Raw genomic sequence first — 21,427 nt, 5'->3', positions numbered from 1 at the left:
GTAGGAATGACAAGCTTGTGGTAATCATTTCAAAAAGTCTATCTCTTAGCTTCCTTATGCTGTCATTCAGTATGATTACAAATCACAGTGATGCCTAGAGCTTTAAAAACAATCTCTGTCTCCTGATTGTAAGCTTACGCCACACACACCATAAAAAGTACACAATATCATCAGACAAACGATCCCTGAGGCAACAGCTGGCAGCTGGGTTCTATCCAACTATCTAGCTCTGTCTTAGCAGCAATCTAACCAGCCGAAAAAACAATTCTGGATAATCACCATCCACAAACACGACATTATGTTTGCGTTTGTCAATTTACAAACTTCACAGGTCCAAAATGAGTAAGTCCAACAGAGATGTGCTTCGCTGCGCTATTCCATCAGTCAGAGCCTGTGCATTCACCCCCTTGTGGTCCATCAATACTCTCACATACTGTACATATATAGCAAAAATAGAAAGACTCCTCATGTACTTCTCAGTGCGTGTGTGCGTGCCTGATGAAAGTTGACACACACGTAACTGAGGAGGGGCCTTAAGATCCTCTACATTATTCAACACTCTCAGAAGTATTTGTTTCTATAAACAGCACCAATCAATCAGTAGGACACACCTACGTATTCAAAACGAATGGGTGGGTGTGTCCAGACGTTTGACTGGCACCATATGCAAACATACATCAGCTTATACTTATTATTTTTAATTATAATATAGAATTATACATACATTCTTGTTATACTAAATTCCCTTTGCTAATTGGGAATCCCAACCATAGCAACCCCCCCACCCCTCCCCCCATTTACCCATCCTCCTTTCCTTGTTCCTCCAAAGTGCACCTCTTTTCCCGCCGTTCCCACTCAGTCTTCATTTCCTTAGACTAAGACTTCTTCTTGCACATACAAATTCACAGGGCAGGAGCACACACCAGATAACACACCTGCTCGACTCCCAACACAGCCGAGTATTTTCAAACCCATAAATCAAGCATTTCTATTAATTTGCTGTGAGCTTGCGCATGGCCTCTGATGTTTAATATATTTGGATGCCTTTGCTGTTAAACTGTAAACCAACAATAGTTTATAGCTATCTACACCTAGTTTATTACCCAGCATGGGTAACCGATGTAAATCTGTGCATTTATTCCCGTCATGGCCATGTTGTGAACATGGAGAAATGTTATGAGGGTGGCGGTGAGAGGGATGCGAGGGTCACATCCATCAAGCTGTCCTCGCTTTGAGAAAAAAAGCTGTAGAGAGTAGTTTCCGGGGAAAGATGGTGATGAACTTTTTTTTTTTGTATTTGTGGGAAGGATGAGGATGTCAGAGAGTCAGGATGACTGCATATATAATGAAATGCAATGCAGTATTTTGTTTAAAGAAGTCAGAATAGAATCTGGTGATCGGAGAGCTGCAGAAACCAGCAGCAGATCTGTGTATCTTGTAACTGTGAATCCAGAGGTCCAGTGGTGGTTAAGGTTGAGTTGCTGCTTGAGGTAAGAAGAAGGAGACGGAGGTGAAGATACCGGTCTGCGTATGCGATTATCCATCTTTCTCCCACGTGTCCAGGGTTTTATGAAGGCTGCGGTTTTCTTGATGAAAAAGGCAGCGAGGGTTGGTTAATTGTCTTGTGTGTGATGAGTGCGTGTACATATGCACATGTGCCTCCTCCTCCTCCGCTATGACACCTCACTACCAAACACTTCCAGCACCAGCGGGGTGAGCTGCATGCTGTGCTCAGGCTGGAAGGAGAGTGAGCGGTACTGCTTGGAGTGCTCCTCATTCAGGCTCCGCAGGTCAGCCAGCTTCTGGATCATCTTGGCATAAAGAAGGCGTCCGCCTGGGTGGTTGACTCGGATGTAGGCCTGCAATGCTTCAGACAGGCGGTCCTGGAGCTGCTCGATGCGGGCGTGGTCCTGGACACCAGGACGGTCTGCAATTGGAGAATCGGGAGGGTGGAGTGGAGGGAGTGAGGAGTACGTGTAAGGTCAAGTATGAGAGAGGTCACATAGTAAAAGAGGAAGCCAAGTGGAATTATAAGCAGAGTTAGGTGCGGGCCAAGTTAAGAGAGGACAAAGTGCAGAGGAGGATGAGGTTGCCGTTATCTTAACTCTACAACATCTTCCCCGTGCTCGGCACATTCATCTTAGATTTATTTTTTTCATTTATCAATTTTACTATTACACTATAGACAGTTATATATACTATACATGTTATTTACACTGCCTGGCCAAAAAACAAGTAGAAAAGTTCAGAAAGCAGGACTCTAATGCCACTGAGGATCTTTGGGGTGTGCTGGAGGAGACTACACAGTGGTCCAATTCTCCCATCATCACTACAGGATCTATTAGAAAAATGACTGTAATTCTAGATGGAAATTAATGTTGTGCCATTGCATGAGCTTGATGAGACTATGCCAATGCTGAACGTATGCCGTAATCAAAGCTAAAGGTGCTCTTAGGAAAGTAGATGTGACTTTTTTTGGCCAGTCAGCGTATAATCTCACACGCTTGCTATTTTCAAAACAAGTCCATCAACTCAAAAGACAATACTTTTTGGTGAATGGTACAAAACGCAATCTATGAATAACCAGATAATAAAATCTATATCGATGAAGCATTCTGAGATTTGGTATTCTCAACAAGGCAGTGATTACGCCAAAATAATAATAACATTTTGATCGATTCATTTTGAATCTCTTTTTTTAGATGAAAGTCGATGCTGCCATTTGCCTATGTTTATTGACTTTTTGGTGAATCTTACGCGCGCATGGCAATGCTGCAGCTTTTAAGGAAAGCCTTTGAAGCTGTTGTTTCTTTCAGAGATTAAAAACTCATGATGTTCACATTTTTCAGTTGGTCTTATTTTGAGCAGAAAGGCTCCCTCTTCCAGGAAAGGCTTGTTCATATGTAAGTGGCAGCATCGCCTACACAGTGACATCTGTGTGAAAATAGGTCAGAATGTAAACCTAACACCGACACGAACCCCGAGCCATACTTTGATGATATGATGTGAATATCCAGTAAACCCACTAACAGTCTGTATTCTCAATTTTCAAAACATGCTGAAGACACAAACACCAGCAGTACCTGGAGACAGCAGGCAGATGGCCATGAGCAGCACGTGTTCCTCCTCGTGCAGGTTGAGTTTCTTCAGACCAACTTGGAACTTCACCAACGGCTCCAACAGCTCCAGGGTGTGACCCGCTGTGGAGGACGACACAAACATGCTCTCAGTACTGGAGAGTCACTTACATTTTCTGACACCAATGCAGGAAAACATATATCATGCCTTTCTGACGACTTATGAATAAAAACACAGTTTTAGGAGCAGAATCGTTGCTCTCTCTGTGTATTTATACACTGCGGACAGAGAGCATTACTTCTTGCCCTGCATCTAAAAGTGAACAAGCAGAGAGTGTGTGTTTGTGGCTGCTTTACTGTGTCCATGAAAATACCTGAAGTAAAACCTCACAGTAAAGTGCATGAGTGCATAGAAAAGCTGCATGTGAGTACGCTTTGTACAACTTTGGTCCATAAAACCAGGAGAAAAACAATTACATCTGTGTCATCAACTCAAACAGAGAACAATTTTCTATACTTTTTTGCACTTGTGTGCAGATTATGTTTTTATCAATGAAGTGCTTGATGCTCTGGCCTCTATGGAAACTTCCAAAGCACTGGCGATATGAGGAAGAAAAAGGAACGTTTGTATTGTGTGGGTATGCGATCAGTAATAAGGTCTCTGACAGGGTCTGTGTGAAGAGTTATAAGCAGGAGTCCAGAAATATTTCTTAAGCTGCTTCTTGTGCTGTAAATACAGATAAAACATGACGACGTGCAGCCTTCAGCTGATTTATTCTACTGTGGCACTTCTGCATTACAGTGACGTCCAACCAACCCTTTGTAACGTCATTGACGCAGTATTTAAAGTCAGGTCCCCCGCAGCTCCAGGACATGTCTTCCAGACTGAATGACTGGTTTGAGCGCAGCATGATGATCTCAATGGCACTCGACTTCAACAGAGCAATCTGGTCTTCTGCTGTCAGCTCTCTGGAATAAAAACACAGAACATGTCAATCCGTAAATGCTTCCAATCGCACTGCCGGTCTGTGATGCTTTTGGAACATCATGTTTGTTTGGAGCTGTTCTCAAAAGGATTATATCCAAATCTTTTCTTTTTCGACCATTTCTTTGTTTTCTCTGGCTCTGTCCAACAGCTGAAGGATTTCCACTTGTACCTGAACAGCATAAACCACAACATAAAACTAAGCCTGGACTTCAGTACAACTTCTATCAACTTTCTTGACCTGAAAATCTATGTGGACACAGACGGGACCCTTCACACCACCATTTACAGGAAGCCCACCGACAGGAACACCATTCTCAGAGCGGACAGTTTCCACCCAACCAGTTTAATTTCGAACATTCCTTACGGCCAATTCCAGAGACTTCGACGTATATGCGACTCAGACACTGACATTGAGACCCAGTCAACTGAAATGTATGAGCGCTTCAAACAAAGGGGCTACAAGCACAGAATTCTAAATTGTGCACTGTCAAAAACAAGATCAACTGAACGAACAAACCTTTTCAAATCCAAACCCAGAAGACCTGTGAGTAACAGAATTTTTTGCACTCTACAATACACCAACCAAACCAATAAAATCAAACAAATCATTAAAAATAACTGGGACATCTTATTGAGCGACACCACTCTGACACTACTCCGGGTTACTGTAATTTTGATTTTTTTGTCGTAAAGTGGGTGTTACTGACGTCCTCGTGGTGCTACTGCCACAGACAGCCCACAGACCTGCTGCCTATTTATTCATTCGGCTAAAATTCAAAATTAGTAACCCGGATTTTTTTAAGTAAGCGACGCACCTCCACGTTATCAGTGCTAGTGTAGAGTAATTAATAAATTATAAACAGCATAGTTTGTGCCTGTATAAGCTTGCCCATAGGAAACCGTTTCATGGCCGAATATCTCAAGAGAGCAGCCAGACGCCTCTCGAATATCTTCGGAACAGCTCCAAATGACCAACAACAAGCAGGGGTGAGTAGAACATCATGCTATAATGTGAAATCAAGGGCCCAATGTCAAAAAAACGGTCTTATCCTTTAACAGAAAAAACTAATCTAAACATTTTTTTCTTAGAAACGTTATCATCTAAACACAGAAAATTGTGAAATGAAGAAGAGACTTAATCCAACAAGGAAAATTGTGCATTTCAAACAACATTTGAAAATATAAAAGCTGTATGTTATTCCGTCATGTTAGAGTCTACAAAGCTTCTCCTGTGACTGGCACACATCGAATTAGTCAGAGCCACAATGAGATACATTGTAAAAGTTCAGAAAGTTCAACTTTAGAGTGATAAGCACAGCGATGCATACACAGACCAAAACCAAATATCTAAATGTCACAAATGTTCTTCTGTCTTTTTTATCTTTTATCAACATTCCATTTTTTTTCATTAAAGCTAAAGACAAGGAACTGCTCAGTTTGATTGTATTTACATTCTTTTGAACAAAATCAAAATGAAGACAAACACACCTGGTTGCTCTGAGACTTTAAAGTAAGAGGAGAATCAGCTCCTTGTCAGCTGAACGTTATGAACAAACGTTATGAGCCTGCAAATCAGCGTCTTAAAGTTGCAAGTCAACACACAGAGCAACAAACGGCGTCCGGTTGTCATTTTTCTGTGTTGTTGAATCATCCACCCAAACATACTGTTACGTGTACAGAAATAAATAAATAGAAACAATCTAAATTAAGTTAAAAATCTCAATATGTCAGTATTGCGATTTTCTTTCACCTGCAGTTAGATTGATGGCAGATCAAAACAACTGAACACTTTTTCCCCCATTCATAGAGACAAGCCATTTACCCCTCTGCAGTTGAACTTTGCGTTCATTTCAGACCGAAATCAGAGAGAAGAACTCAACAATTGCATCATCTTCGTTTAGACTATCTGCAGATTATGCGATAACGTCACTCATTAATTTTCCTCCTCGTTCGAATCTCATGAGTACTGCACATTGACAATTATTCCGTTTCCATCTGTTTAATGAGATGAAACACTCACAAATGCATTTTGTATACCCACGCAGCAGATACGTCGTCTCTCTTCTTTTCTCATATAGTCTCCATAAGTGCATACATTTATAGAGTTATCTCTCAGCTCAGCATGCATTTATAAAGCTACAGCCTGTTCCAGTACATTCTTGGAAGAGCTTGATTGTTTTCATCTCACCCATTAATGTCCTGCATTCATGTAGGCAGCAAATCATTGTGCTCTGTGTGTAGGTGGGACACACATTCAGGAGGCCGTCTCTACTGGTTTGATGCAGTAGATTTCACTTGTCAGTAAGACAATAGATAACAGCGGGCTGAAACACTGTTTAACGTTTCTCATTTGTGTAACATTTGTTTATGCCAGCTTAAGTAGTTTGCATCACAATAGACTATAAAACCTTAATTTTAATTGTTGACTGATTGTGACTCAAAAAGTGAATCCCTCTTCACAGCAGATTTATTCATTCTGTCCATCGGCTAATTGCTTGAGCTCAAAATTTAATTTGCTAATATCTGGAGCAACCAGGCGACACAACAGTGAGCCTCACGTGATGACTGTTTTACTGCCCTTTTACTGTCATATTTCATTTTCTGAACAGGTGACGAGATATTGTGAAACCTAAACAAAGAATTTTCCTCAACCAAACTCAATTACGGCAATGTTTATACCTGAAGCCTGGGATCATCTTAGCAAAGCCGATGACTTTCTGGATGCTGTAAGAGACCAGGTCAGCCAGGTGGGGTAACATGGACAGCTTAGTGTCCTCCTCACTGGAGTCTGGACTGCTTGCACCATCCTGGTACATCATTAAGAGGTTGCTGAAGTTCATCTTGGTGTCCACTGACTCTGTTTGAGACAAAATGAGGAAAAAGGCGAAAGAGAAGAAGATGATAAATACTGATGACAGAAATAACAAGGAGCCGGTAAGAGGCTTAATACAAAGACAACAAAGAACTATTCTAAAGATGCTACAGTTCTACAGCTTGAATGAACAGTTTTAGGAGAGATTTAGGTCAATTAGCACTGACAAATAAATAAATAAGCACAGACATTTTAAACCTTTTAAAAACATGAGGATTTGCACTCATGAAGGTGTGCAAATCATTTCACCTCCTGCAATTTTAGTGCAAAACAACACACTAGGTTGGACATCTGACTATTACCACAAACTATATAACAGTAACGAAGAGCAGGGCCAATAACATCAGAGACCAAAAAATGGATATATCTAAGTCATGGCAATTAAAACAATAGGAAATACTACATTTTTAACATGAATTTTGTAGTTAATTAAAAATATACTGTAGGTTTGTCCTTTTTTTCCAAGTTAGACGTCTTGCTAGGTTAAAAGATATAATGTTTTTTGCTCAATGAAATCTTTAATGGTACCCAGTATGAGAGCAATAGAGGATGAAATCATTCTAGCTGCGTCCTTGTTACAGTTAACCTTGAATGATAAAAGTGAACAAGGATGAAAGAAGAACTCTAGTCATCTCACCGGGTGAGTGGTTGAATGAATCAGAGGAGGCATCAGACAGAGAGTGAAGGGAGGCAGCTCTGCTGGCACTGCGTGTTACAGGACCTTCACGCACAGGAGGCTGCAAACACACAGGAAACATTAATATTATTACATACTTTACATACACACACATATATATATATATATATATATATATGCGTGTGAGTGCTCAGCCTACACACTGACAACACAAAGCTCTGACAGCAGCAGTGTGTGCGGAAGCTTAAAGGGATAGTTCGCCTCTTTTGACATGAAGCTGTATGACATCCCATATAGCAATATCATTTATGAACATTGACTTACCCCCCGCTGCGTCCTGTGAGCCGAATCCCAGCTGAGTTTTGCGTTCCACGAAGGTAGTCCGGCTAGTTGGCTAGGGTCAAAAAAATAAAGCGTTTTGCTTCTCAAAAAAATATCCGTTCAAAAGAGTAATACATTTGCATCACAAAATGTTGTCCTGGAAAAAGTCAGACCTCACTTCGCTTGGCGCTATTTTTGCCTCCCTTGATATCAATGCGTCCAATGTAAAACAGTGCAGACCGAAGAGCAAACCGAGCACTCCCTAGCCACCTAGCGATAGCCGCACCTGTTACGGTGTTTACTGCTCGGAAGCAGGGGACTGCTGGATCTGCTCTTCGGTCTGCACAGTTTTACATTGGACGCATTGATATCAAGGGAGGCAAAAATAGCGCCAAGCGAAGCGAGGTCTGACTTTTTTCCAGGACAACATTTTGTGATGCAAATGTATTACTCTTTTGAACGGATATTTTTTTGAGAAGCAAAACGCTTTATTTTTTTGACCCTAGCCAACTAGCCGGACTACCTTCGTGGAACGCAAAACTCAGCTGGGATTCGGCTCACAGGACGCAGCGGGGGGTAAGTCAATGTTCATAAATGATATTGCTATATGGGATGTCATACAGCTTCATGTCAAAAGAGGCGAACTATCCCTTTAAGCACATGATTGATAGAGTGTGTTGAATATATGTTGCAGTGAGCAGAGCAGGTTATAAAAGTGTAGTATCAGTTCTGCCAGAGGCTCACAGGCTTTACTGTAACTCTGTCAACCCAATGTGTGTTTGGCTTATCCTTTTCTTAATAAAAAGATTGATGTCGAAGGTTCTGAAAAAAGTATTCCCACTTTGTGTCTTTAAAGAACAAAACACACGGATTTGATTTATCTTTAACAATAACAACTATTTCTTATTCTACTTTTTAAAAATGTCCATTTCTTTTCATCCATCTTTTAAATTGCTTATTTTCATTCATCCTATTCATGTATATTTCGCTCTGCTTTTTATCTTATCATTTTGTAATGAAATCCTCAGTTATTTCCAAGTGGTGAGAGGTCCACACAGTGAATTACGTGTCCCTACTCGTCTTGTAAGGTTCACCCGTAGCACAGTGAAACACATCGGCAGGAATCCATCATTTTTTTTTACCTGGTTTCACAGTGGTTGTGGCTTTCTGCTCAGTGTGTGTTGCAATCACACTCTGCACTAATAATTACAGAGGCTGTGAATCTTTCTCAGACATTCCAGCCAATCTGTTTTCTCCATCTCATTTACTCTGGACAATCCAATTGTTGGAGTCCTCTGAGAGAAAGTTGTCTGATGTAATTAAGTGAATAACAGGGAGGCAGAAAATACGACAACTCTAGGGTTTGGTGACCCGTGTTACTGGTAACGAGAAAATTGGAAACACACGTGGGTGATGGTTGCTTGTGTTGGTCTGGTTGAAACTAAACTTTGGAGCCATACTGATTTACTTTGCCTCAAATTAATGCCCCAGCTTTGTCTGTTTAAACTGTGCAAGAGTTAAAGCACAGAGCCCATTGCTGTAGGCTTCTGATATACCAAACTGAAGCCAAGAAGCTGTAGTGATATAAGACCCCCTGTGGTGTCTCCTTAAGTCGCCAGCATCTGGGAAAAAATGGTTGCAACTTAAAACAAAGCAAGGACCACATTAAACTCTTGGCCGGGACGTACGGCTAAGCCTGTTCGAGAGGTTCTAACTGCAGAATGAGGCAGTAGCGTGTGCATTATTCAAGATGAGAAAGAGGAGGAATGTGTGGATAGAAAAAAATGATGTTTGCATCATTGCATCATTTCTCCCTGAGGTCATTTGTTTTTAACGTTGGTGATTTTAATTCAACATGTATAACAACAATGCATATATCTTTACTTTTTAATTGCTTTGCTTTTGTGTATTGATTTACTGCCGTTTTCATTAATATTTTGCTTTGATGTATCAGTATGGTCATTCTTTAAAATATTCTACATTTTGTTTTAATTCTTGCCCGTGTTCTTTTTTTTCTTGCTGTTTTTTTTTATTTTTTATTTTTAAATCAACACAGTTAAGCTGATTTAACAGTTTACTGAAATAACCAGCTCAAATGACGCTCTACATCCGCGACAGCCGTTCGTCAGCTTGGGTTTTAGAGCCTTTGTAGTGATACATTTCTGCATCACACATATTTAAATGCCAAGTAAACTGATAAGTAAATGCTAAATAACAGTGATCTCACCAGTGATAATGTGGGTGTAGTTTGGGTAAAGGACATAATTCTGGACTGCACTGACCCTAAAGCGTGAGAAGTCCGAATAGGAGGCATCGTAGGTCTTGTGGTGAGCTTCCACCAGGGAGGAGATGATCCGGGCCTGCTCCTCATTCAGCCGTGGCCTCATCGCTTCGCGGGCTGCCTCTTCCTCCTTCCTCTTCATGATCATTTCCTTTTTCCTTTGAACCTCCTCATCCGTCAGTATAACTGTGACAGAGTAAATTGAGGGAAAGGTTATACACTTAATTATATTAATTTAATTTTTAACTTTGCTTGTTTGAAACCATCAACAGGAAAAAAATAAATGTACACACTTTTCTTTGACTTACTCAGTTCTGTAGGGCAAAGAGGTTTGTATCTAAATGGATTACATTTGAACACATTAAAACTAAATTTCAATATTTTTTGCATTATTAAACAGTCTTTTCATATTAAGGATGTTTAGGTAGGTGATACATGTCAAAGTAACATCTCATGACCAAAGTGTTCTGTGCAGATCTTACACGAGAAGATCGAACCGCCTTTACCGGCTTGTTTCTTCCCATAGTGCATCCTGCCATCGACTTTTCTCCATTCAAATGACACATATGATCCATTTCTCTATGGTCCAGTTCTGATCCTCACATTCCCATGTAGGCACCTTGAGGTGGACAGGGGTCAGGATGAGTGTGCCTTGGCAGCCAATGACCCCGTCAGAATTATTTACCAGAAGTAACTTCCTAAAACCTGCTGCTTGAGGATCAGAAGTTTCAGGAGTTTTGTCCTTGTCAATCAGATCCAAACATTTTCCAATTTTTCCTGTTTCCAGAACTTGATCTGCGGACAGTTTACTCGCTGCCTAATGTATCCAACTCCTTGTCAGATTCCACTGTAACAAAATAATCAGTCCTATTGACTTGACCTGACAGTATTTTCAATGCTGTGGCTAATCTGTAAAAAATGTTAAGGCGTTTGACTGTAATATAAATATCTTGAGTAGGACATCCCAAAAAACTAATTGAGCTTAATTACAGGAATGGTGGCCAGCTTCAGAATGGGCCAATGCCTCAAAGTGAGAAAGAAAAGAAAAGTCAGCAGAAAGACTAGCTGAGGTAGATGTAACGTAAGCTCCAGATATTTTCAGCCCAGCTTACATGGACCACACATCTCTCAAAGTTGGCACGCAGAAAAGCCCCGTCATGTCTGTTGCCTTTTTATTTGGCTGATGCAGCGGTGCAGGATATTTAAGTGCCTTTTTCCTTTTTCATGCAGCAGCACTGTGGTACAGTGACTCTTAAATAGGACTACATGACAGTGCTTTTTGGAAATTCCTGGGAATGCTTGCTGCTTCCATGTAGCTGTGTTATAACCTATATTCTGTTTTCATGTATCTCTGTACAAACCTTTCTCAAATTATGTGGCAAAACACAAAAACTGAATACTTTGGCAATGATAAAAACTCATTTAAAAACCTAAAAAAAGTCAGAACCGTGATCAAATCTAAAAATTGACATCACTGTATGAGGTCCAAGGCCGTTGTACTTTGTCCTTTGTGCCAACGCTGGGATTTTTGTATGTAAAATAGTTTATTCCAGTGCCCATCAGGGACTGGAGCTAGTTCAGCTCACATTCTCTGCTGCTTCTTTCTACCTTCCCTGCATGCCTTCACTGATTGGACGGGCTCTAGGATCCTCATTTCGTTCATTACTGCAGCTGCTGAAATGCCAAGCCAGTCTACCACTGTATGCGGCTGTTACTTTGTAAACAGCTTGCTTCTGTGTCTCTTGTTGTAAGTTTACTTGTATGTTGATCCAGGTTATGGTAATCCGAGGAGCTTGAATACGGGCAACTGGATTTCTTTTTCTTGGCTCTTGAACACATTTCACACCCCATCACCTCACACCTCTCATCCTTCAGAGAGCCCTTTCAGATGAGAAGTGAAATGTCTTCAAGAGCCAAGAAAAAGAAGTCCAGTTGCCCGTATTCAAGCTCTTAGGTATACTTTATGTATTTGGCCTGTGCTTGCTTTTTAGCTTACATTAGTTGAGTTACACGTTTCATTTGTGATAACTTACACCTCTTTGCTTTTACCCGGAAACTGGGCTTGGGTGTACTTTAGTTCTCATTAGATTTGTGCTTCTCCCTGTGTTTTAAGTTTAATTAGCCAGTGTCGTTTGCTCTGGAGAGGTTTTTATTCCATTTTTTTCGACCTATTGGGCTTCAGTTTCTTCCTTTTTATGAGTTTGTTCTCTGCAAAACAGTTGTGGTGTTCCTCGAAAGAATTTCAAGTCTCTGCAACATTATCAGTTGGTTGTTACTTCATGCTACCTCTGTTTATCTCAGCCTGAGCTGGTTGTGTTTTGAGTTGGTGAAAACAACTTCCATAGCATCAACATAAGCATTTTGGTGTGGATAACAGAACAGAAAAAAACGGAATATTTGTAGTGTTGCTGTGACCATGTGAAACAGTTCTGCCAATTAAGAAAAAAACTTAAACTAGGATACAAATATTAAATCATTTATAAATATAAATATTATAAACTTGCAGCTCAAACATTCAGTGTGTAAAGTGTATTTTTTTTTTTTAAATCTCTAAAAGTAAGGTTTATACTTTGGCACAATGTCACCGTTGGGTGTTTGTGCCTTAGAGTGATACATGTCGTAACAAGTGTTTCACAGTAAAGGCAGAGGGGCTCATGCTACTGCTTTGACCACATTTCATTTACCTTATACACTATGTAAAATGCACCTGCTAGTGCTCACCCACTGTACAAACAAGCAAAATTACTTTATTTTAAACTTTAACATACTGTAGGTTGTGTTTTTGTGTACTTCATGGTACAGAACATGGCATTTCTGTTGAGTCCGGAGAGAAAAGCCAATGGAACAAATGGACTAACAAAGCTTACATTTTAGATATTGTACAACTGCAACAACAGAAAAACAGAGCAAGTAAAAATAGTAAAATAAAAATCTCCTCCAAGTATCTCTGTTGTCACCGGCTGAAGGCTGAGGGTCGCTGCTGAAGTGACGTACTGACCCCTGAATGCCTTAGCCCACATTAATCCCTTGACTCTTTGCCACAGTAAACGATTATCCATGAGGTGCTCAACTATGCAGAAAGACAGACAGCCAGCATGACTGCCAGACAGACTACGACTGCCAAGAAGAGACAGTCTGGTATGGCCCAAACCCAGAGCGCTGGGGTCACTAAAAAAAATAAAAAATATGTTGAGTCATTTTTGACTGTCACACTTCACAGTTTATATTTCAATAAAGATTTTTAAGTGAGAGATGGAAAGAGGAATCGAGCTTTGTTTCCTGGCTCTAAGCTCCTCCAAGATGCCTCTTCCCTTGTAGACCCCAATCTCTTCTACCTGCATTTAAAGATGCCACAAAACACAAGTAGTTCTCGTTTCCCCTTTGACACACCAAACGATGCAGGGCTGCTACAGGGGGTGCTGGTTCCACATTTTTAAACACTTAAGCATGTGGACTGGCAGGTGAGCAAACCGTAAACCCTGCGATACTCTGAAAATCAGCAAGAAACACACCTGAAACACCAAGTGCATTTACATTACTTTCAAAAAACGCATGTTACGATGTTAGTTTGACTGAAATTGTACGAAATAGAACTTCTGAAAACTCTGGCTACCACACCCAGATCGCGCAGTTGGAGATCGAATCAGTCCCGCAAATATGATCTCAACTTCAGCTGAACTTCTTAGATATTGTGTCTGACAGGGAGCCCACGTCTACCCATCATCTCGGGTTATAAAAAGCCGTTCAAGACTGCCGCTCTGCTCAAATAAAATCTCAATTTCACAACTGCAGTGTCATCTGACAAGACAAATCATTTAAATGAGTTAAAGACAATGTCTGTGTGGTGTATTCAACTATACTCAGATATGTGATGATCTCTCACAAAGAAAGTTAGAAGAAGCAGAAAGTCTTGAACCCTTCTTCACAGTCCACAGCGTTGCTACGTCAGACAGTCACTAATGGCGCTTTTCCACTACCTCTACACCAAGGCCGGATTAACTACAGTATATGGGCCTGCGGCACAGTGCCCAGGGGCACCAACCATTCACAGCCAGTGGGGGGGCACCACACGACAAACTTTAAAAATATTTTTTTCATGAATGTTTGTACATTTAAAATGGTTACACTTGACACTTGACATAAATATTCATATAAAATTCATTATTAAAACTAATGTGATAAGAACAGCAACGATATATCATAATTCTGAGCAATAGTGGCCTAATGTGAACATTAACCCCCCTCCCTCAACCTGTCAGTTGAGCCAGTCCACCTATGGTGAAATGCATCATGTTTTTTTTAAAAACGCGGTAAAAATAAAAATAAATGGATAGACATCAATTGAGTGGTTGTGCAAAGAGAAAAATAAAAAAAATAAAAAGACTCCAGGCGTTTAGTGGCAATTAAAAATGTTCCAGTGTTAGATCGTTTCTTTATAAAAACATCGACAACTGCTGACAACCAGCTGGCTATTGCTAACGGTCCCACCATCTACCACAACCGGGCGGCTAAATATGCAGCATCAGCACGGCAGGACGGTAAGAAAACCAGGTTTCTTACAAATGATCTCTTCCAATGCCAGCTGCCGAACAAACACTCAGTGTCTAGAGATTGGCTAATCTATTCCCCTTCAACCGGCATGGTGTATTGTTTTGCGTGTAAATGCCTGGCCGGGCAGCAAAATGCTTTCACCGAGGGGTACAGTGACTGGAAACACCCGGACAGAGTCACAGCCCACGAGAAGAGCGCAAGCCACCGCGAGTGTCTGCTCGCACTTCTCAGGAGGTCACGGAATGCGGTACGGTTGATGTTGTTCTCAGACAACATAAAGAGGATGCGGCGAAGTATTGGAGAGAGGTGTTGCGACGCATTGTGGCCGTGATGAACAGGGTGCTTGCGCAAGTCTTGAAAGTCTTAATAAAGTATGGAATTTTGAAGCACTGTTTTCCAGACCTTGAAAAGTCTTGGATTTTGTGTGAAAGTCTTAATAAAGTATGGAAAATAAATGTATGGTAGAATTTTACAGTATGCTCAAAGGCATTGTGAAATGAGAAATAGGAAGGTAGACTATAAAACTATAATTTTACTAACTGGTCACTTACTAACTGTGTTAGCCTAATGGGATGAGATGTGAGTGAAGAGACTGAATTCTACATACATTCATCCATCCATTTATCTTTTTTATAGATAGTTTTTGTTACACTTGTTTGATGTGAAATTCATGTACTTGTGATTTTCATGTTTTGAAACGTTTTCATCAGTAAAAGCATAATTTACTGTGAATAATGCATTTGTTCATTGAATACTAGCCTATAAAAATTAACATTTCTAATAAACACAGTTGGTACGATCTCAACCAATGAAGTAGGCAGTAGGAACACAAGTTACAAGTACATAAAGTTAAGGTCTTGGGGAAAAAACGTCTCAGTTTTAAAAAAGTCTGGAATTTTGATTTGGAAAAAGAGCAAGCACCCTGGTTAAGTTTTGAAGTGGTTTAGCATTCCGGGGAGACAACTTATGGTGCTCTGAGACGGCTGTGGCAATGACGTCCCCCTGGATAATAGGAGTGTTGTTAGTGCTGCATAGGTGGATGCTCTTTGAATTGATAATATATTTCAATATAGACAAATGCTCTTCGAATTGATACACATTTTGAATCTGTACATTTTAATATATGGATGCTGTTTGGATTGATAGTGAATTGATTGGTTTTAAATGGAGATATTTGAATAATCCTACATACTGTATATAGATGGATGCTGCTTTAATTGTTACTGATTTTGAATAAATACGTTTGAAAATGTAGCCTAGGGTCACTTGAGGTTTAGTGCCCAGGGGCACCACATTGACTTAATACGGCCCTGCTCTACACGGCTCTACACGGCTCTACACGGCTCGGTTTGGTTGTGTTTCCATTACACTTCGTGCCTCCTCGACGTGGGCGGGGTCGTCGTAACATGGCTGCGCGTGTTGCTGCTCACCCTGTGGCTTTTTGTCGCACAGAAGGCAAGAGAAGAGAGCCAGAGAAGACTCCTGGCCGCCAGACAAAACAGTATTGAAAAGCCGGAGTGTTTTGTTACAAGCTTCAAAAAGACGACGTTTGGAGGTAAGCTAACGGTTACTTTAATTATCCGCGTTATGACGCTTCCAGTGACGACACTCATTGCCCAATCAGTGGAAGGCAGTCGGCTGACGTCACGTTTTAGTAACGCTTCGGCCCACTTGCAACCAGGGCTGAGGTGATACGAAAAATCGTGCCGGTTGCAGGTACGGCGTGCTAGTGGAAACACGCAATAGCGCGCCGAGCCGAGCCGAAGCGAGCTGGTGGAAAAGCGCCATAACTCAATTCCCCTCTTGTGCCTGTATGCTGGGACAGGGACATTGGTTCAGTTATAACTGTAGCTTGACTCAACTGTACACGTAATCATGCTGACTGATGCCTCAAAAAAATGACACCAAATAAGTAGCTGCAATCTGAAACTAAGTAAGTACATATTAAGATCAAAGGTTTAAATGCACCGAGTGAATATACAGTTTATAACAACTGCCAATTTAAGAGATTTAGGAGATTACAGGACATTAGACAGTACTTAGATCACACACTTTAGACTAAAAACTGGTTTTCCTGGAAACTGGAAACAACTGTAGCTTCATCTGGAGAGGATTTTCAGTGATTGCACTCTAAAATGCAACAACTGAAGAGATGTTACATAAGCACATATGTGATTATGCAGCAACAACAACTGCAGGCTTAAAAAGGCAACTGACTCAGTCTCACTGTTTAGCTAACCGAGATTTACTTGGCATTAATTTATTTTGTAACCCAATGTCATTAATTAGGCTTTGGCTGCTCTCCAGTGTCCATCTAGGCCCACGCCAGAAAAGGACTGTTGAGAGCCACTCCTTGTGGTTAGGACATCCAAGTATGCAGGGTATAATCATGAATAGGCAGAGTTTGGTCAAAGTTTGGCACAAGTTGCCAAAGCAGCTATTCCAGGGCAGATTGAACAAGGTAGTTTCCAGCCAAGTTTGAGCACTGGATGGCATCATTAAGGAAGAAGTCCGAAAAAAAGAAAACAGGCCATCAAAGGAACATCTTGACCACCCTGCAGCATTTGGCAGGCATGCCGAAGTTTACCAAAAGACAGTCTTGTGTTTGGAAAACGACTGATTGGATGTGATATGGTGACTGGCATGGCACAGAGGAACAAAGGAAGAAATAAAGAAAGGCAAACACTGAGGGGGAATTAATTAAACAAAATAACAAAATAAGGTTTTGGTCAACACATTTAATGCCAGGGACTTGCAAAGAGGGAAAGACAGAGAGCCCCTGTGGACCAACCTGTTAAACACAATGGAGGCTGCTCACACACTTATTAGGTGTGATATATGTCAAGCAACACTGAGAGTGTGCCAATATTTTCTCACTAATGCCCTAAGCTTGTGATTCAAGTGGGTGAATTCAGGTCTGTCAGGCCCCAGAGCACCTACACATTACAAGTGTGACGCAAAATAGCTTATCGGAAGATCAAAATGGGAGCACGGAGGGTCGCAGGAAGCAGTGAGAAATAACAAACTGTACTGTATCTACTAATCTAATCACTCACATGCTTGTTTGTTATGCAAGAGCACATCAGGATTTCTTTTTGCAATGAATTTGGAGGTTGAGCCACTGCTAAAATAGATGTGCTATATTATAAAAAGAGTAAATGTGTCACAGAAAATGAAGGGCCTATTTACATATGAGACACCAGGAGACCAAGTCTTTGTATTTTGATCCACACCAGATAACAGTTTAACAGTTTTTGTCTATGAAACTACAACTGGAGCATCTGGAAATAGGCAGTACAGGTTGTCAAGGTGACAGAGTAAAAAGGCTTCTAAGGATGAAGAATTAAGGAGCCACTTGAAGGGCTTGGCTTCAGAGAGAAACAGCGTGGGCATTCAATCATCCAAGAGCTAAAACGTTTCAAAAACTCTCCTGTGATTCTAATCCTGTTACAAATAAAGCCCTGCTCAGGCATACAGATTTACACAAAGATCACAAGCGTAAAAACACACACACACACACACACACACACAAGCGGGGAGGTCTTTCCCTGGCATCTCTCTAACATCTGTCAAAAAAGGCCAGGGTGTTTACAACAAGCTCAGCTGGCACAGCTCAGAGAGCACACAAACACATCAACACACACTTAGTTTTCATCTGAAGGTCTGAAAAGTGACCAAACTTAGAAATGGCTACCAAAATAAAAAAAAGCCTAAAAAACTCATACTAATGAAGAAAGCAGTTATCTAAACTGTAAGACAGAAACGATCTCATCATAAACCTATCATAATATCTTTCATTAAGAAAAAAACCCAAATCTAAACCAAATCCACTCCTCATCCTAGTCATCTAATCTAAATCTAGAAATTTCATACTGATCAAGATTTACTGGAAGAAACCGCTGAGAAACAAAAGGATAGAAGTTTTATTTAATATGAATATACTTGTGTGTTATAGCAACTAGCTTTTTGTACAACTCCTTTCAACACACCGGATGACTCAGACTATAAAGAAATTCCAGATTTGCAGGATGTAAACAATGAACACAGCGACAACTGAGGAGGTTGAAATAAAGCCAGCAGTGGCAGTATAACTGACGATATATACATATATATCCTTCTACTGAACACCTGCATGATGCCTCTTGTTATGTGTTGTGTTCATTTTTGTGGGCCTGCAAAATGGAGGCTTCACAGAAACGCAAAGTGGGTGAGGCAGTCATGATGTGCACGTGAATGGGTGATAAAAGCAAGTGTGTTTCTGGGTCAATACTGCAGCCTCCTGCTGCTGGCGTATAAAACAGGACCTGACAGATACATTTACAGTTGGAATAGGGGCACAATCCAGGATATGGTCATAATACCACATAGCTGACTTCACTGCAATCATCATATTCATTGTTGGGTAGCAAGGATCCGGGGCAACACAGCTACCCCACTTTAAACCATATAATCTTAGTGTATCCATTTCTAATCAGAAAATAAATAAAACACTGGTGAGCAGAAGCACAAGGCCACATGATCACATAGTGATGAAAGGGCATCTTGACTCTCTTGAATCTCTTATGACCAGAGATAGACAATTTAGACCAGTTATCCACACTAAAGGCCTCAGTATGCTTCTCCGTCGCTATCCGTCAATCCGTCTTCGTAGTCACGGAGAGGCTCTCCGCCCTTTCGAAGTTCTCCGTCGGGATGTCGGATACGCAAGGCAATTCACCTCCCGATCAGTAGGCGTCGCTACATTAAACGACCCAATCTTGCGACATCTATCGTGAAAGCCGTTGATTGATTGTTTACCTTCCGGCTCCGTTCCACTCCTCACAGTGAACGATGGCGACCGACAGAGAAAGACTGTTGTTGGAGTTTGAGCTCATTGATTTTTAAATGTAAATCATTTTGACCAAATGTTGACCGGCACACAGTAAACTCTTTCAAAAATGGCGGTGTTGTTTTTCTGAGAGGAAGGAGCTAAACCGGAAAAGTGATTCCGGAAATGATGTTGTTAGCCGACCAATCACAACCCTTGCGGTCTCCGTCGCCTCGACGGATAGAAAGGAATTTTGGCCAACGCACGCAAGCGACGGAGAGCGTCTCCAGGAGGGTCTCCTTCGACGGAGAGGGCTCTCCGTAGGCGACCAGAAATCAGCCTTAACTTTCTTGCCTTTTCCAGTTCTTAGAAACTTTTCACTTAGAGTAAGTGGTGCATATGTAGGCACTTTACATGAGGCTCCAATTGCTTTTGCTTTACACTCACGGCGGTCATGCCAGCAAGTCTAAAAAAGCTTTAATTCAATTTAATTAAAACAAGAATTCATTCATTTATTACATGACTGTAACCTGCAGTCCAGGAAGTGCATAACATTTTCCTCGAACCGGTTCCGATGGGATTTAGTCAGAGTTTAGAGAGTGAAATGTGCGTTTGATGTCAACTATATGCCAGCTCATTATCATTCAACATTTTCAAAATGATGCATTCAACAATTTTACTACAGGTTTACAATTCCTCAAATGATTCTGAAGACAGTCAAGATTTCCATCTGGAAATAAAATATGCTGCAAAAACTCACAAACAGAGAAGACGGAGCAGCTGTAACACTCAGTCGAGTGTAATGTGGGATTCTCTCTCCACAATCAACCTATATACCAGCTGTGGCAAACAAAGAGACCATTTAATACTGATAAGATTCTCTCTTTTCCTTCTTTCACTCCTCTCACAGCCTTCCTCAATGAATCACAAATACTACAGTGTAATATGGCTATTTGTGGTCAACAAAGTGGTTATCATTAGTCTGAACCCATCTCTGTTTCTCAAAGACACGTGCTCGCACAAACAGTTTGTTCTGTGTGTGAATGAAATGGGTGCAAGACAATTGTGTCACTTTGAAGAAGAGGAGCCATTGTTAGAAAGGTCTTTAACCCCCGTGGCAGCCTTCCTTCCTTTCCTCTTTCTCGCTTATCCTACACTTGTTGTGGTCATACTGATGCACTGCTGTTTGTGGTAAATCTTACCGGTAGGTTATTTAAATTGAATACAGTGCTGTGATAAATATTGGACATGGAGATAATTTGTTTAACGCCGAATAAAGAAATCCATCCCTGTTAGTCATTATAAATCAGTTGTGAAAAGGTGTCACTTTGGGTTAGCAAGGGGTGAGGTGTCATTCTCCCCTCATGTTGCCTTCTTCTTGTATTACACCCACGCCTTGTACTACATGCATACCCAAAAGGATATACAGTCAAACTGCCCTGCAAACAATTCAAAAAATGCTATTTTGGTTATTAATGACTGCACTGAAGATAACACCCATCTGTTTAGATAAAAGCAGGAAGAAAAACACTAATAATCTGCAGCTACTGTGTGACCCAAGACTTAGTTTGCCATATGGTACCACCAGTCTTGTGTATATGCATTGTAAACACTATTCCCCATCTCCTTGCAACAAATAAGATCAGTTTTCACTAAACCATTGATCCTACTGCCTCCTGTTTCTTTTTGAATGTCTTTAAGTATTAGATTACAGGCCAGTTTACTCCTGGCACCAGTCAAACTGACACTAATATCTCCAGAAACAGCACCTAGATGAGCATTGTAAGGTTTCATTTTGGAGTACTTTAATCTTGGGAGCATTAACTATTGCACTGATTAAAAATTCTGACTGTTAGTGGGATCAGTTTTTGACCTTTACCGATCTTACCTGAA

The 21,427-nt window shown here is 40.8% G+C and overlaps 1 protein-coding gene across 2 annotated transcripts in view; it reads right to left on the bottom strand.

Annotated features, from left to right (window-relative positions):
- Positions 1-808: 808 nt before the first annotated feature.
- LOC142390564 (vitamin D3 receptor A) overlaps positions 809-21,427 on the bottom strand; it is a 71,403-nt gene continuing 50,784 nt past the window's right edge. For both annotated transcript variants that reach the window (XM_075476097.1, XM_075476098.1), the window contains 6 exons: positions 10,178-10,362; positions 7,575-7,674; positions 6,745-6,922; positions 3,895-4,046; positions 3,084-3,200; positions 809-1,927 (listed from right to left, as the gene is read on the bottom strand). In XM_075476097.1, the coding sequence (XP_075332212.1) occupies positions 1,674-1,927; positions 3,084-3,200; positions 3,895-4,046; positions 6,745-6,922; positions 7,575-7,674; positions 10,178-10,362 (986 nt within the window). In that variant the 3' untranslated portion in view covers positions 809-1,673. The remainder of the gene's footprint in view (positions 1,928-3,083; positions 3,201-3,894; positions 4,047-6,744; positions 6,923-7,574; positions 7,675-10,177; positions 10,363-21,427) is intronic.

This window comes from Odontesthes bonariensis, chromosome 10, assembly GCF_027942865.1.
Source record: "Odontesthes bonariensis isolate fOdoBon6 chromosome 10, fOdoBon6.hap1, whole genome shotgun sequence".
NCBI classification, from domain to species: Eukaryota; Metazoa; Chordata; class Actinopteri; order Atheriniformes; family Atherinopsidae; genus Odontesthes; species Odontesthes bonariensis.
The sequence above is the reverse complement of the archived record's forward strand: the minus strand, read 5'-3'. Positions and strand labels throughout refer to the sequence as shown.